Source organism: Nymphalis io, chromosome 3 (assembly GCF_905147045.1).
Source record: "Nymphalis io chromosome 3, ilAglIoxx1.1, whole genome shotgun sequence".
NCBI lineage: Eukaryota > Metazoa > Arthropoda > Insecta > Lepidoptera > Nymphalidae > Nymphalis > Nymphalis io.
The window spans coordinates 10546855-10566224 of NC_065890.1; the positions used below are offsets into that span (position 1 = coordinate 10546855).

A 19370-nucleotide genomic window follows, 5' to 3' on the forward strand; every position below is an offset into this window, starting at 1 on the left:
TCCATTCTTCAAGAACCCGGCATCAAACGCCCATGCCATGGACCAAACAAATAAAAACAAATATTGACTGTCCTTTGCATGAATGTACCAGGTACACTACTAAAAGGGACATATGGCGAAGGTTGGTGAGGCGAATAACATCTGCGCCGAACAATTCATAATACATCATGGCGACCACGACCGCTCTGACAAGAGTGTCACGATGAAGAAGTGAGTTTAGTTAGTCTTTTTAGCTTAATTTAGTTTGTTTAATTAATTCTTATGTTATATTATAAGTATCAACACTATTCTTATGTGTATCTTGTTTTATTCTATAATTGATTAAAGGTATTAATCATTTTCGTAAAACTTGTATATTTGTATTTTTTTGTACTTCTGTTGGAGTTCCATCTAAATAAACAAATAAGCATCATTCCTGATTACCCTCATCCCATTTTTAATTCAATCAAAAAACTGTGTATATATTTCTCTTTCGATATAAACGTTGTATGTAGATCCTTATTCTAACCGTGCAAGATCAAGACATGTAGCTTGTTTCTTATTTAAAATATTTAAAAAAAAAATATATTTTTAGAATACTGACTGATTAATTGATTGGCCTCTTTGGGTGGTGGTGACCATTTACCATCTTATAAAAAATATATAAATATATTTCACAAGATATTTCTAAATATGTTTTAATAAATGATATACTATATTAGATTATTATTTTATTGCTATGAAAATCACAGAACTTTTTATAAATCTTTGCAACAGTTTCCTTGATCCACTGTCTATTATAGTAAACGCTTACGTATATACCTGGTGTTTCAAGACACCCCCGACCATGTGAAATAATTCCTACTAACCCGCTGAAACAATGAAATTAGTGAATAAAAGCTTAATGCTAATTAAACCTTCTTCTCAAGAGGATAGGAGACCTTATATATATATATATATTACACATTAAGCTTGTGGCGGAGTTTCATCCAACCATGCAGGTTTTCTCACGATGTCTTCCTTCACTGCCGTTCAAAAGACGAATTATTATCAAAAATTAAGCATACAAAAACTCGCTTGCGCGTGTTTCAACCGGCAATTTTCGGAAGATTCTAATGTTATGGCCACTGAGCTATTATATTTCGGATCTTATTCAAGAAGTACTGGTGGTAGGGCTTTGTGCAAGCTCGTGTGGGTAGGTACCACCCACTCATCAGATATTCTACCGCAAAACAGCAATACTTGATATTGTTGTGTTCCGGTTTGAAGGGTGAGTGAGCCAGTGTAATTACAGGCACAAGGGACATAAAATCTTAGTTCCCAAGGTTGGTGGCGCATTGGCTATAAGCGATGGTTGACATTTCTTACAATGCCAATGTCTAAGGGCGTTTGGTGACCACTTACCATCAGGTGGCCCATATTCGTCCACCTTCCTATTCTATAAAAAAAAAAAAAGAAGTGATATTTAATAAATGATAACATTTATTATAGATGATAAAATGAAAAACAATCTTATATTCATAAAAATAACATAAAATAATAACGGTATTTTTATAAATGTCAATATAAACTATAGGTTCCGCGAATGTATGTGTAAATGCAAAAATAGGAAACCTTTTATAACAATCAAGTCATAGTCGTAAATCTAAATAAATAAATATATTTAAGTAAAAAAGTTCTTAAAAGCGCTTTTAAGTCGTCATTTCATATGTACAATGTATTAATTAAACATAAAGCTTTGGAATGTGAATATCTAAAAGATGTTACTGGCAATAAAGTCAGCAATTAAATATATATATATATAATATATATATTAAGTCGGCGATAGCCTCGTGGCTAGAAGGCTAGAACAAGTTGCTCTTAAACAAATATCGCATAACGCACGCACCACTCAAACAAATGATTTTAGTGTTAATTATTCAATTTGTTTTCGTCGATACTGGAAAACATCGTGTAAATTCTGCATATAGTGGTTAAGGTAACGGCATAACGCTCTCGTGTGTATAGCACGTATACTTCGATGCGGTATATTATTTTAATATTAAGAAAAATATATTTATTTTAATATCAAAACTCGATCTGTATTTATTTTACTTAGTATTTTTATTTTTTAAAACTACATATCCTTTCAATAACCATTGATTTTGATGTGACCAGTGACGGCCACATTGTTTTTTATATGGATCTTGATATTATTAAAATAATACATATTATAATTGAGAATTATGAACTGTATCATCTATATCATACCCATTCCACAATACCCCTCCACCTGAATCTCCGCGGCACGTGTCGCTCTCGCTATTCCCGTGCAAACAAAACATTTCAGGTCCCAAGTCGATTTTGTTTTCATCCATGCATCGCTTTTTGCTTACATAATACATATTGGCAGCTTTAAAACGATTTTGATGTATACCGCCACCGTACTAAAAAAAAAAAAAAATATATATATATAATATATATCTTTCATGTTTTTTCTTTTGCATATTGTTCTGGTAGCATTTCATAATGTTGATCATCCGTGCTGGCAGAGGTTTCGTTGACTATCGCAAATCAGTTTTCTTCAGTTATTTGTTTCAATTCTAGGTATATATGTATAAATAGTTAGTTTTTGACTGATCTGCCATCTAGAAAATTCTTTATTATTCCAAGTTGCAAGACATTTTTGGTGTTACTTTAGTGACTACATTTACTGGCCTATTGCTTCTTTTCTGTGGACCATACACCTATCTTTTCCTTTTCTCTTGATTTTTGTCTTGGTACGATAGTAATTTTATTATTTAGAAGAATATTATAGTCATATAATATTTAAAATAAGTAAGGTGACATGTATATGCAAGCCAATAAAAAAATAATATAAAAACATTGACATAATGTTTATTCAATATTTTGATTTATCACTTGTAGAAATATCTTGAAGTATGCCAATATTAAAAATATACTAATAAAAGAAATTAGTTTACTTTATTTAAAATTATTATGTGAACAATAAGTGTATGTGTATATGTAATATTTTTAGGACTATATATATATATACATATATATATATATATATATATATATATATATATATATATATATATATAATTTTATATATATATATATATTTTTTTTTTGAACAAATAGTGTATTGATTTAATTTCGTTTTGTTAGTTGTTTCTTTTTGCACGGCTACAAACCTTTTTCCCAGCACTTCCCTAAGGTTGGCTGGTAAAATGAGTCAATTTAAATTTTAAAATGTGTTGAATAAATTAGTTTAAAACCTTAGTCTCACCCCATCCGGTAGCCACAAATGTTTCATTTACATTCATCCAGGCATCTGTATTAATAATAATAACCTTCTGAACTTGAGGTCCCAACACAAAATAGTCGTGGATTATTAAAATAGCGATGTCATTAGCGAAAGCTATATTTACACCGTATTTCTGATGAATCTCGAAATCCCATACGTCATGTCCTATTGCTTGAAGATCAAAGACAAATCGGGGATCTAAAATGATTTTATAAAAAAGTAACACCTTAGCTCTTTATTATATAAATAGCTCAGTCTAGAAAGTATTTAATTACTTGAAAAAATCTTCATCTCAATGAGATTTTTATTGTGATCCAAGCAATGCGCTGCCGTCAACACAATTTTCTTCGTAAGTATTGAACCACCGCATAGACCACCGGAATTAAAAAATTGGACACTAAACGGGTATTGATTTTTCGTAGCGTTTGATCCACCGACAATACGTTTTTCGAGATTAATTAAAACATTTGTCCAATTCCTCGTCACTTCTCCCATGTTTTTTAAGTGACAAACTAAATGCCTCGCGTGGAGAAGTAATAAAACAATTTTAATTATTGCTTTGTACAGCATTTTATTACCCCTGTACAAATGTTATGAAACTAAAACCAAATTGAGAAATACATAGCAATTTTCGTTGTTAATTTATGCAATAGTATGCAGCGCATGGTTTTATGTCAAAACGACTATTTATAAATTTTATGTCTGTTTGATTTGAACAAAAAATAACACTTCTAAATAGAAAACTTTAAATTACAGCAGTAGGACTAAAAAATCACGATGAAAGTAAATTTTCCAGGTTGATTTTACTTTAACATACATATTAAACATCTATTTCGCATATTAAATATTATTAATTAGAGTGAACAACTAGATAGTAAGAAAATGTTTTCACGCGTAATATGTAATAGTCTATCCCTTTTCCACCTGAAGAAATGACCATTTGGAAACGAGACAACATATTTGCGGCATGTAACGTGACAGGCAGGAAATCTACACGAGTCTCACTGCCGCCCGCCTTCGGTGCCGCGCAGTCAGTTGCCCACCGCCGGTCGCCAACAGCGCCGCGCGCGGCTTCACCTCGCAACTAAACATAATCTACCATGGCCTAATACTGTTCATAATTCGACAATACAAACAATACTATTGATATTAAAAAATGGACATATCATCTTACTATTTAATAACATAGTATTACGTGTGTTATTACGTATATATTAATTTAAAAAATATAAATTTCTATATGAAATTAGGGCACGAATCTAAACAAAGGTGTTTATCGATTGTGTTTATACTTCAAGGAAAACCTAAATATAAAAAAAGCATTTAATTTAAAATCTGATATAATTAAGGTAAGTTCCTATGTAGATATGTTATTTAATCAATTTATTTCCGTGATGTTTTACTGGAAACACCTGTTAGCTTGTTCAATTTACGATGTTTGAGATTATAATTTACGAAAGATTAATCTACTAAAATTTACTAGCAAAAATGATATATTCCTTTATGATGTGAAATTTTATTTTATTTTCCACAACATTTTCTCTTTTGCTTTTGTGTTCTATAAATAAACAGACGTTAAGTATCGAGATATATTATAATGTGACAAATATATTTATTGTATCACGGCTCTAAAAATAAATAAGTAATGGTTACGTTATGAATTTATCATTTACTCATGCAACTGAAAACAACAATCAAGCTTTATATTAAAACCACATTATTATAAAATAATAGAATTTATTAAGGACTTGACTTAATATAGCGTTAGATTAAATAATTAAATACTAATTATATCATAATATATTTTAAAACCAAATGGTAAATAATGAGTTTTACATTTATTTGTACAAATCAGTCAACTAACATTAAATGTAATTATCCAAAAGAAAAATCAATAAAAAAGCAATTTTGATTACTGGTTATTAATCAACAGCAATCAACAGAAATCGGTTTTATATCGACAATCATAAAAAACTTTATTAAGTCAACTGATACATTTAGTATTATATATGTATATGAGATCGCTAATAATAGAACGTATTTGTCACCTTTATTTGTTATTTATTTGCACAAATTATCATATTATACAAGACAGCCTTTCATTATTATAATGGCAATAAGCTTTCTCTTACACTCAACCCTAACTCTTATAAAGGTAAGCTTTCTTTTGTAACACAATTTTTGTTTTTGTTAAATAACGTAATTGATACATAAATAATTTAACAGAGAATATGGTAAAAATATAATACAAAAAAATGCTAGTTGTATGGTAAATATTTCAAAAGTATCTATAACATATAACGGTCATTTTCGGTTGTTTATTTTACGCAACTCAGTGTATTAAACGTGTTTACAATAAGTAAATAAACGACGCACAGCGACGATCGAGATCGACTAATCGAGCGCCTATAATCGTATTACTATTGCGCCAGAGGAATAGGGTTGAGAACAATACTGGTTAAATTGCACTCCGACTGTACATTGTTTATTTAAACTGATTTTTAATCGCAATTCATTGCACGAGTGCTGTGTGAATATTCCTCATATTTCAAATTCAAATTTGAGTACAATAATAGAGTTAGTTATAACTATGGTTATAGTTAGTAGTTTCATTCTAACGTTTCGTGTATAGAGCTACACACTGTAATGTAATAATACTGGTGGTAGAGCTTTGTGCAAGCTTGTCTGGGTAGCTACCACCCACTTATCAGATATTCTATCGCATAACAGCAGTACTTGGTATTGTCGTGTTCCGGTTCGAAAGGCGAGTGTGCCAGTGTAATTACAAGCACAAGGGACATAGCATCTTAGTTCCCAAGGTTGGTGGCACATTGGCGATGTAAGCGATGGTTAACATTTCTTACAATGCCAATGTCTATTCGCGTTGGTGACCACCTACCATCAGATGGCCCATATGCTCGTCCGCCTTCCTATTCTATAAAAAAAATGTTTTCGTAATTATGTTTTATTCGTTACGGGACAATGTATGCAGATAAGAGGATGCATATTCTTACAATAAAAAGAAGGTGAATTTTATTAAAGCTTGGCAGCTTGATTGCCTCTCTAGCTTCATAATTACTGAAATTGTATATTGGAAATTATAAGGGTTCCCAACATATAATCAAAACATTTCCTCTCGTATAAATTCGTAACTAATTAAGATGTTATGCCATCTCAGCTAATTATAAAAATATTTTTTATTGTGTTCAAATATACAGAAGTCAAAGCTCAAACTTTTCTGTTTTCAATACTTGTTATATGTATATGTATAAGTTGTATTAGAACCACATTGACACTTTTTAAAATATATCAAATATATTTTTTGGATGAGATTGTGAAGTAACCTGGATGTATCGGATGAAATTTTGTCAAATGTGTGGGAAAATGCTCCGACTGACTTAATATCTGCCCAGTAGTTGAATATTTACGGGTTGTCGACCTTTATTTTATATAACAAAGCCGTTTGTTGTAAAAGACTTCTGCACTTTTTATATATTATTTGATAAACATTCAACTTAAAAACTCATGTTGTATTAAAATAATAAATTAACTAAATATTAGAATATAATCATTTTTAAATTAACTTGAATGAAACCCTATTTTTTGTAGCGTAAATTAAAAAATAGATTCTATGTTTATTTGAACTAGTGTTCGTGCCGTGGTCGAAATTCCGCCATAATCATTATTGAAAATTTGCATATTTCCAACGTTTGTTTAACTACTTTTAATTTTTTTTTTTCTTTTTTTTATTGACAAAACTGGAGATACCTACCTACCAAACAACAAAAAAGAAAACGGTTGACAGAGATGCAAAGGGTATTATTTTACTGTTTTGCATTTACCTATTTATGCATTCATTATAAAATTAATGTTCATCCAAAATAGGATGAAACGAAATATCTATACATTAATCTATTTATCATTTAACTACTGTAACATTTTTAAATAAGAATATATTTTGAGATAATGTAAAGACAACCCTACAAAATTGAGTCGTTCGCGCCTAAATGGACCGAGCTCTCCCAACGCGGTGAACAATATATTCAGTACAGTTTTATTTTAAATGATAGCTTTATCATGAGTAAATTGATGCCAATTAGCCAAATAAATCTTAAAATATCGTAATTTGTGTTTTTTAAAGTTATATTACTTATTATATATTATTAGTTATATACTTCTTTATCCGGTGGCGGGTATCATTTTACGGTGGAACGGAAATGACGTCAAAAAATGTCACTACTAAGTTAGTTTGAAAAGAGAATTAAATATATACTTATAGGTGCGTAAGTTCACTCGTCATAGGCTGAAGAAAAACGAAAGTAAAATCCTTTATACTTAACTATCAAACTCTAGTACTAAGAAATATAACTTTTAACGTGCGTACATAAATACACTCACTTTATATACATTTAAATGTCAAGGAATGAACTAAAACTCAATAAATATTCACCATATAACCATATAATACAAACAAAGCACGAATTATCCTATAAAATGAACCTTGTCCGCGTTTTCAAGCCCGTCGACCTTCTGACGATTTTAAGCAGGCAATCGACATATTATTGAGAATTATACGTACTTACGAGTACCCAGTTATTGAACGTAACGTTTAGACAAATCATACAATTTAAACTTATTAGACCGGTAGAGTAAAAATCGTATTACTGTAGGTTTAATTAGTAAATACTGTATGAAAATAATGAACGAATGATATACTTTACTATTGTTCTTTGCCTGGGGCAAATGTATTTAAATGTGAAATAGATATTTAAGAAAAAAAAACATTTTTCGTTCTTTTATGTAGCGATCAACATTAAAGATATTTATATATCCCATTTTGAAATAGAGGCAGAAGTGAGACAAGCAGGTAAACGAAGTGTTCCATGATTTTACTGTCCATGGACGTCAGCTGTGACCTTAATTATTATATTTCCAAGTACATTATGATCACCGATTATTCGAGCCGCTTGATCGATCTAGTCGATTTTAACTATATTCTATAGATTTGTCTCGATTTTAAAAACGGTAAAAACTTTTGTTATAAATATTTTTATGGGCCACTTCGAAACATAAAAAATATATAAACATAAATAAATTGAACCATTTATTCACAAGTAATGGACCTTACAACTAATTCACGCAGTATGAAACATGTAATATTTATCAGTTTCGATTTAAAAACTACATGAAAAAGTACAGTAATGTAAAAATACTCTTACAAACTGTTACGCGACTCCATCCGCAAACTTTTTTCTATAAAGACGTAAGTTATATATCACTTAATAAAAAATCAATTCACTCCCTGTGAAAGTTAAATAAGTGACAACATAAACATTGATGCTCGTTACATTTGAAGTAAGAGATATTGAAATTTGTATTTAAGTTTATATAAATAACTTTTAATGAAAAACAATTTACTGGTGGTAGGGTTTTGTGCAAGCTCGTCTAGGTAGGTACCACCCACTCATCAGATATTACCTACCGCAAAACAGCAGTACTTGATATTGTTGTGTTCCGGTTTGAAGGGTGAGTGAGCCAGTGTAATTACAGGCACAAGGGACATAAAATCTTAGTTCCCAACGTTGGTGGCGCATTGGCTATGTAAGCGATGGTTGACATTTCTTACAATACCAATGTCTAAGGGCGTTGGTGACCACTTACCATAAGGTGGCCCATCGTCCGCCTTCCTACTCTAAAAAATTATATGAGTATATTTTAAGAAATTTATAACTACAAGGCTTACATAAGAGACAATTGCTTATATGGGAATTGCGTTAACTATATAAGTAATTAGAGATATAGAAGTATCTTGGTCACTCTAGTCTATATTATTGTGTACACGCAACTAATTCATCGCCTGGACTACTGAGTAAAAAGGACCAATATTTAAAACAGATTACCGAAAAATCTAACATTTGAGAAAAATCTGAAGTTTCCCAAAATGTTGCCGGTGGTAATATCAGCGTACACATGGCTAACATATGTGCTCAGTTTTTTTTTTAATAATTACAATAAAGCTGATTGATTGTGCTTCTTCGTATTCGTGTTTATCTTCCAGTTTTATCTACGCATTTGATAAAACATCTACACTAATCTTGTGAAATTACTTAAAATGGCTTGTAAGAACAAGTAATATAGCATACTTAAATAACTACGATAACTACGTTAAACATAATTAGCCAGTTCAAGTAATTATACTTTTTCCATTACGGTCAACAACATTCTTATTTGAATCAAACCAGTCAAGTACAAATCGGTCTTGTCAAGATAAATAGATGTTTGATAAACTCCACATGCAGTTGATAAACAAAGTTGCAATCATAAATAAACTGTTCTATTAATATAGCTCGATGTGTTTATTTATACAAATAAATATCCACTTAAGGATTATGCTAATATCTTCTATTATATGTTATTTATAATTTGGCTTCGAAATAAGCATTTTATTTAGTGCAGCAATTAAAGAACTTAGTTTAGCCATAAACGTATAATGCTATCAACGCTATACAACTAAATAAAAAACACGTGCATCGCATTACACGTGAAAAAAATATATATACACACATATATGTATATAGATTCGTAAAAAAAGTTGTTGCTTATGTTGAAGATTATTGGAATATAAATGTAAACTATATACTTCATTTGATAGCAAATATCTGAACAAACGCGTATTTGAATTGATATATTTTAGAAAATTAATAAAAATACATACTTTTATACTTGTGTTTTAACAGCTGACTTGCAACATCTATATTAAAACTAATTAAAAAAAAACAATACGTAGTGTGCTGTGCTAACAATTTTGGAATTTGAAGTTGTGTACAAATATAATATTATTATGATAATTATAAGACATATTGCATAAAGCAGGCAAAACCGTTGCTCCTGTACTCTTTCTGGTCGTGTGAATATGCACTTGCGTTTGCGCACAGACTTGCACTAAAATATATCCCGCCCAGTTGGCTCTCTTGAAAATGACCAGCATGGTCGAAATCGTTCAGAACCAAGCCATCATCACTTATTACTCATTAACGGCCTTACTTATAAACGTTACTTATCGAGTGATCAGTTAAACAATACTTTCGAATAGCAAAAAAATAATGACAGAACGAGCAAAATCAGTATTGAACTAAACAGCCGCAGATCAATCCGTTAGTTAACACTTGAGTAAGCCTTATAGCTTATTAATTTATATTGCTAAACAGTATGTAAGTACATAACCATCGTACAATGTATTCTCGTTCTGAGTGTGTAACCTTTCTGGGTCACTAAGTTAAATTTTATTTATGTTTCCTGTATTGTGATACTTTGGTATGAAGATTATAAGAGTCATGTGAAGATATGGAAAATGATACATAGGAACATTAAAACAGCTCTCATTAAATTATTATATCATAAATAATTCCACAAATGGAATATTTATTATTACATTTGACCTTATAACCTTAGGTATCTGGAACGGCGCCTTGTACCGTTTACAAATAAGCCCCTATGTTGAAAATAATAACAATATTTTACAATATTTTATTACGTACCCTTTTGCAATCGTTTTGATTTTTATCGTTTAGTATAATATTATAATCACACAAAGAACAATCTCGTTTTTAATAAATAAATTTCAAAATAATATTCTTAAATGTTAAATTATCATTTAATAAATAAAATGTAATAATTCATGACAATTAGTTTGATACCCGTGCAAAAGACGTAAAGTGAAAGTAAAAAAATTTTCTAAGTTTCAAATATTCAGTTGACATTTGGTTCTTCTCTGTGCATGTCAAATACAGGAGGTATAAATTATAGGTTTAGCATTACCTATGCTCAAACCAACTTGGACTACTGTCAACGCTTTTTGACGTTGGTTTTCAAAACATTAACGAGCCAATAATTTTTTTTTGCAGATTGGCAGCACATTCACAATAAAGAGAAAGTACTTAAATAGTAATACAAAATTATTTAAAGCTCATACATCTTTATATCTACATTAGAAACATATATTTACTTATTGGTATTAGTTGGAAGTGTGTACTCACCTGTGTCTCGAAAAGCACGTAAAGCCGTTGGTCGTGTGCCTAAACTCTTTCCGGTCGTGTCGGATTGCCGGATCTCATCGGATTATGAGAGTTAGGGAATAGAGAGTGTATTTGTGTTTGCGCACACACTTGGGCACTATAATATCTCCTGCGTAGTTGGCTAGTCTCTCTTGAGATTGGCCGTCGTGTCCGAAATCGGTCTGGAGAACATTATTATTATTATATATACTTATATTCTTGAAACAATAAATTAAAATGATAATATTAAGGTATTGATATAAATTAAATTATTAGTTTTTCCATGAATCGCGATAAAACTATTAATAATAATGAATTATAAATTCCTTGTTAATTCAACGAAACTTGACACAATTTAATTGTAAACATTATTGTGTAGTTCATGCGCTATCAGTTTATGAAACTTGCACTTGGCCTCTTTTATGTTGATATTCGCAGCTGTTTCGAATATTCACTAATCGCAAATAATCTAGCATGTTACCTATTTTAGCGTTACATAAAAGCGTTCATATACATTATTTATTATTGTTTTTATTGAAATCAAACTGAAATTTCAAGGGCAACATCGAGTACAACGTTTCTTAATGTAACGATTAAGTAAAAAAGGTTCCAAAGAAAATCACATCAGGTCACATGAGTTTAATTGCAAGCGTTTCATTTTTTATTGTTATGTAATGCTATTTATTGACTTAATAGAAAATTACGCAGTATGATTGCATTTATTTTAATTCTGTTAACATTCGCTTTATGAAAATGGCAATGTTTGAGCGACTGATATTTATTTTAGTTCACACATCACCAATATTTTTAGTGAAATTCCATATTGCAACCTTTTGCTTTATTTTATTTAAGTTGACAATGACTTGTGTATTAAATATATACGAAAACCCTCCTATATATTTAACAAACATAATATAACATAACAAACACATACATGTGTATTTTTGTATAATTATGTCCTGCTTAATAAAGTAATTGAACTTTTATCATTGATTACGGATTATTGCCATTATAAGATATTATTATTTATTATATATAACATAAGCAGTATTGCCTTGCTATATATTAATATACAAAAACGTGTCGAGTTAGTTAATAGTCAATTTTTTTTCTAAAACATTTTATTTATCAGCTTTTATCAGGAAATGAGCTATTATATTAAAAAAAACTCTCTTTTGTTTTTTTAACAAGTTAAATTACTGTCATGTGCATTAAATGTAATCAGATATTAATTTAGCAAGCTGAGAGCATTATCGACTGAAGCTATATCGCTTCGCCTATAATAACTTCCATACATACTGTTTGTAATTTATATAAAACTAAACTGATAACGTTTGTTTTATATATCGCATCAAATATCCAATAAAATAAGTCATTGTTTTTCAACACAAAACTTAAACGTCATCAGCATTATGGATTCGCATTACATGTGTGCAAAACAATAGGCTTTATGCAAACGGCTACTGGAAATCTGGAAACACGTCGTAAAATTTCTTTAGTCCATCCAACGCTTGTTTCCTCAGTTATCTGCTATTTTTGTTGTCAGTGAGAGGGCGGCAGCGCGCGAGAGTGAACGCCCGGCGCGGGTATATCATTAGTCAGTGTACATCGTAACTAGTGTTCGTACATCTAATAGTTCTAGTTGTCCCGCGTTTCACAAAGTGTAGTTTTCTGAAAAAAAAGTATTAATTGGACAAGATCTCAGCAGCCATAATTAGCTCGACACTATAGGTATACTCTTTGTTTTTTTTCACATTGTTTATAATTTTATATCTTCAATGAAAACAACGGCGCCGCCAATATTTATTTTGGGCGCCGAATAGTATGTTGCATTTTCAGTGCAACTAAAAAGAAACAAAGAAGTAATCAACAACATTGTCGATACTAATAAATATGTTTTTTTAAATAAAAAAATACATTAAGTGGAGTCAATTAAAAATATGTAGGCTCGTTTACAATATGAAATGTAAAACAAAGGATTGTGGACTGAGGAAATTTGCTGTAATATCTTACAAACACTAAAGAAACGATCGAACGATACATAATAGCATTGTTTGACCAGCGTGTTACACTTTGATTCGCGACACCGAATGTTTGACACGCGCTGAGTCACTATCGTTCCATTATTTGGAGGCGGAGGCGTCCCGTTCTGTCCCAATCACTTACGAAGCACGTGGACAACTCTTCCTTGAGCCCCGGCGGAGACCAGAGAATAGTGTTACTATTATAAATTAAATGTTGATTCCGATTCAGCTTTATTTTGAATCTGAAATATATTTAGTGGAACGCAAGCTACAGCAAACGCTAGCTCAAAATGTTTGACCGGTTTTTATTTTTATCTGTAGGATGTTTTAGTTTTTTTAGTTGTTATTACAAATTTAATTTCTAACAATGAAAACTTATTATTAAAACAAAGTTATAATTGTTTTTTACCGAATATTTTGGAATCAATTACTGTATTCCTAATTACTAGTAATAAAAATAAAAAATATATTAATTAATATTATTATTTGCTGCCTTCACTAAAAAGAACTAGTTCTCATTATTATTATAGTGATCGAGACTTGATGCTTAAAATATATTAATTAATTTTATTACTCTCGAGCAGTACTACTGTACTACGAGCAATAATATTCCGCGTTGCTGTATTCCGGGTTGAATTGTAATTACAGTTACTAAGGACATATCTTACTTACTTTTGCTGGTGGCGCATTGACGATGAGAAATGGTTAATATTTCTTGCAGTGCCAATAGCTATGTGCGGTTGTTACCATCAGACATATGCTAGTCGATCTTCCTAAGAAAATCTAGTTTAGAATTAAAATTGTTTATTTGTTATAACAATAAAAACACCTAACCAGTTTTGTTAATTATTGGGCGCAGGGCTTCATCTTTGCATCGTTCTAATTTATCCCTATATACCACTGAAGTGGTACTATATAATAAAATGAGCAAATAAGAAATATCAGCGATTTGTAGGTCTTCGAGATGTCTATACTCTAAAACACGATATATTCGTAACACATATATTTATTTTTAAACATCACTTACAGTAACCAGGATGAATTTTTATATATATAAGTAAAAATAAAAACTTATTAAAATTAAACTTATCAAAATAAATAACATATTATTTTTAAACGTTTATTGCAGAGTATAAAAATCAAAAAATATTTATGTTATTTATGTAAGTGATAAATACGAACTGGTAGGTATAGAAATATTACTAGACATTTATATAAAACAGCTCAATAATAAACGGGGCGTATTTTACGACGCATTAACGCAGTAAGGGCGAATCTATTCGAATGGTGAATACTTATATTTAAATTGTTAAAATATAGCTTGAGATATAATCTTTATTTTAACTGTGCCACGTTAAGATTCGTTGCTAGTAAGTTACACGTGCTAATAAATTTACATTACAAATATAATTACAGTTACTATTAGTTTGTTAACAATATCAAACCACGGCCTAGAATTATGATGTAATTCAACATCAAAGTAGATTCATTAGCGCTCATGAACATCGACCTCTTATCGCAACAAATTACGATAATAGGTACCTTATGTAAATACCATATATTATCGATCACTTATTTCTCACGTAATATCAGGAATTATTTGATGTTCATAAATCTATATATAATTGTTCATTGGAACAAGGGCTGGGCAGCATTTGAATTATTTTGTATTTCAAATACCTGAATCTAACGTATTTTGTAATTCAAATACTCATCGCTTTATCATACATTTTCACAAAAGTACATTTAGCAAAAAGCTGACAGGGCTGAAGGTTTATACCACAAAACTTTATAAGTCTGAAATTTGAAAAAATGTACTATTTCTCCCATAGAAAAATTGACAGCTTATCTAGGAATGAAGTTAAAAAAATAATCTTGCAATTAACGCAATACATAAAAACTTTCTCGAAATGTTTAGATTTAACATTACAAACGACAAACCCTTTAACGCGAAAATAAATAAAAACGTATATAAATTAAAGTTTGAAGTATAATTTATTTTCACCGATAAAGCCTAAAAATGTGAAAATAAAAAAACGACTCAATTATTTCTCTAAGTTGTCATTTTATTTAAGGCCCACTTCAATTTACTTCTATGTTTGTACAATCGTCATCCGACGCGTAATAATGTTTTTATGTTTTTACGAATGAACTTACTTAAGTTCAACATAATTAGTTATTTAAATATTGTATCTGTGAATAAAAACGTCAAATACGTCAAGTTAATAGCGACCAATTTTTTTTTCAATATTTCATTTAACTTACGTACCATATATAATTGGTACGATTCAAACGTCATAAACATAGTACATTTTAATTTATAACTTTTTTTCATTTACCATAAATGTTTTTTAATGTAACTTTACTATTTTTTGACCACTCTAATTAAAAATAATAGAATATATTACATTTATTATAAATTATTCATAACTCTAGTCTGCTATAATGTATTATATTTAAAACGTTAAACACTCAGAATTGAGTATACTGTACATAATCGAATTATGTTAAAGGTTACTCCTAAGTTACTTAATACGCATAGTAGATACAATAAGTAATTTTACCTACAATTACTTAATACTCAATTTAAATGAGGTGTAATATGTTTTTTTTTATCATGTCATTCAATAAATTATTGTGAGTTATAAAATTTGCATTATTGCATATTTTTAAAACCTAATCGCCATGTACAAGTTATAGCATATATATATTAAATTTACTTATTGCATAATAAAACATATGATATTAAAAGAAATAATAAATAAAGGTTAAGATTTATGTTTATAAATTAGTATCTTATCTGAATATTATTTATATAAAACAGTATGCATTTAATAAAATAGAGGTTTGTAGTACGAATAACAAAAAAATATTTTCTTATCAAAAAATCACTTATTTATAGTAGTATATGTTATCAACGTTATCCATAAGATTCAATAGCAGCCATCGATCAATTTAACATTGTTGCCAGATATATGATAAATTATTTTAGAACCAATTGCCAAGCAACTAATGCGAGATGAGATCATAGCGATATAAAGTATGAACTTGAGAAGTCTTAAAAGTATGTTAGTAGCCACTGGATACAACCTTTACTAGAGACAAGTGTCTTGTACTCTTATAAGAAATATAAGATTTCATTTTATACCGAATTTCAGTCAACTTTTGAAATACTATGACGAGATGCCTAATATGTAAATTTAATAACGAACACAATATTTAATTATTAATAAATAATAAATGGAAAGTAATATTTTACAACAAAATGTAAGTTTTCTTTTAAATAATTATTAAAAACAATACATACATTTATACATTGCTCTTTTATTTATATCTAAAAGAGATCAACTCTAATTGGACTACGTAAAATTAATTCCTAAACTCAAACTCAAAAGTGTTTTGTTGCTTATTTAGTTAATCTTAAGTAAAACTTCTAAAAACAAATAAACATTTTCAAGTATTTTTGCTACAAACTTTAATAACTTCACCTGAATTTAGTTGCATTTAATATGTCTGTGAGTTTTACCCAACCTCTTGCCGTTAATGAGTGATGACAATACGATCTATGCCACTAAATATTGTAATTTGTTCAAAATCCCGCCAAATGTTAGCTAGTTTCAAATTTTTTAATACAAAGTAAATATTATACCAAGAATTACAGTAGGTATATTGTGAATCGGAACACAGTCTTAACAGACAAACTTCTCCACGAAAGATTTTCTTATGAGTATAGGTATACTTATAACCTACAGGTGTAGGTTATTATGTTTTCACGTTTTTTACATTCACTGCTGACTATAAAATAATTATTTGAAAAACTTAGATATATTTACCAAGATATATTTCCCGATCTTCTGTCAAGATCCACAATACTGTTCATTGGACTGTATCAGCTCAACTATATACATTGTAACTTTTTTTGTTTCAGATACATAGCCAAAAATGTTCTTCCAAAGCAACCAACTCTTAGCAAATCTAGATGTTATATCGAACAGCAGATAGGTGGAAATATCCATGATCTAAAACCATAGATCATGCAAGATACAATATTCTTATGAGTCCTTCGTTTTCCCTCCGCAACGTCGCTTCCTTCTTTCTCATATTTAAAGAATAGCGCAAGTTTAACAAGTGCCTCTATTTAATAGTACCAATTGTTAAAAATACATATTTTAACACTCTGAAATAATCATATCAAGCGATATACCTTTGAACTGCCTTAAACATTAATAAATAAGTGCCAAGTAAAAGAAGACAGTAGTTCTAAAGCTTTAAACAAAGATGTCGCACGGGGGTGTGAAGAGTGCAAAGAATGGTAGCAGCTCGCAAGCCGTCGAGACGTCGAGGGAGGGTTCCGAGAGCCTGCCACCCCCGCCAGACGGAGGGTGGGGCTGGATGGTAGTCTTCGCATCCTTTATGATACACATTGTCAGTGAGTACTTTAAACTTATTGTTAATCTTAGCAATTTCATACCACAATTGGACTTTAATTGTTTTAAACTTTGTGTTTAAAACAATTTCCTGATAATCTTTGTAATTGTCCGTATTGTTAAAATATATATTACGTGTAGAAATTTATTTTCATATCTTATTTTTTTTAGCTTTTAACCTTTTTATGATATGACAAATGACATGACAAAAAAGTTGTTTTGATTATCATACACTGAAATCGAGAACTATGAATACATATCAATATCACTTATTTACGTAAAATTATTTACTTATATTTATGATATGTACTTTTTTAAATATGAAATACAAAAAAAAATTAACTACTAGTACAGAACGTGACTCGTCGTTATATATAAATGCAGTTATTACTTTCGTGTCTACTGAATACAGTTCAATTATAATGTAACAATTTATATAAAAGGCTTAAGACACCTATTGGTTTAGTTTAATTTAATTGGTACAAAAAAATTATACTTAATGCCTAAAGCACTTACCAGTTATAAAACCTTTTTTAAGATCACCAAATAAAATTAAATGAATCACAAATATTGCAATCAGAACTTCCCATGTAAAATATATTCAATATATTATTTCGAATATTTTATTGAATAATACTAACATTTTATGTACTTATATATAATAAAAAAAATATAATTAATTTATGTAAAAAAATAAGACTCAAAGATTTAAAATTTAAGTTACGACTTCGTTTCAATTTTATTAAAGAACAATGACCCTAATTTGTTTATTTATGAGACACAAAATTAAGATCTTTTGTTTCAAATAATGACATGGCATATTTTTTAGATACGCCACAATTTTAATAAAATATTGCAATGAACGTCTTATCTGAGCTATTTATATAATCACAGAAATGTGAGCGGACTGCTATCTAAAATCATCTATAATTTCATAAAATTAAAACGAATAACGATATTTTTCTTTTTTTAAATTTTAGACAAAGGCCATTTTAAATCAATTTAGCGGCAGATGTTTCGTGTATTTATCTATGAATCTCATCTTATCGGATGATATTTATCCTATCTTTGTATTGATTATAATTTTCGCCTCTTTTCTTACACGAGTGTTTCAGAAAAATATTTTGGAAAAAAAAACTTTATTTAATTGGAATGTAAATATAGTATTTTTCGTTTATTATATAGAGCTATACAAATTTGTTTATACACATAACTTTATAATATTTTATTTGTATAAGTGACAATATACTACCAATTTAACGAAAATTTACTGCTCCGACTAGCCATTATATCTTATGGTAAATAGGTATTTTCACTAAGAAAATCATCAGCGATCAGACAATAATAATAACTACACTAAGTTAATAATAATAAATAGTTTAATAAATTCATCTTAGAATAATAATAATAGGAATGTGTATAATACTATATATACATACTCACCCGTACGTTACATGAAAACTATAACTAACCACTGCTAAGTTGAGGTCTCCTCCTCCTCCTCCAATGTGCACTGGAACACACATATAGCCATTTTTAATCCGACATTAACAGAAAATTTCCTTACGATGTTTTCTCTCACCGCCAAGCACGA

The 19370-nt window shown here is 29.6% G+C and overlaps 2 protein-coding genes across 3 annotated transcripts in view; one reads left to right on the plus strand and one right to left on the minus strand.

The window, feature by feature from the left end:
* Positions 1 to 697: 697 nt before the first annotated feature.
* On the minus strand, positions 698 to 3845 carry LOC126781125 (chymotrypsin-1-like). Its single transcript, XM_050505951.1, has 4 exons — positions 3547 to 3845; positions 3243 to 3469; positions 2230 to 2405; positions 698 to 851 (listed from the first exon to the last, which is right to left on the minus strand). Exons 1-4 carry the CDS (start codon positions 3839 to 3841, stop codon positions 698 to 700), a joined length of 852 nt encoding a protein of 283 aa, XP_050361908.1. The 5' UTR covers positions 3842 to 3845.
* A 650-nt stretch (positions 3846 to 4495) lies between these two features.
* The window catches only part of LOC126781009 (monocarboxylate transporter 12), a 32450-nt gene continuing 17575 nt past the window's right edge, over positions 4496 to 19370 (plus strand). Inside the window, exons 1-2 of one of the 2 annotated variants that reach the window (XM_050505753.1) lie at positions 4496 to 4620; positions 17278 to 17778. In XM_050505753.1, coding sequence (XP_050361710.1) covers positions 17628 to 17778 — 151 coding nt within the window. In that variant the 5' untranslated portion in view covers positions 4496 to 4620; positions 17278 to 17627. Of the gene's footprint in view, positions 4621 to 12859; positions 13057 to 17277; positions 17779 to 19370 lie in introns of those variants that run through there. The other variant, XM_050505752.1, reaches the window with a different exon arrangement.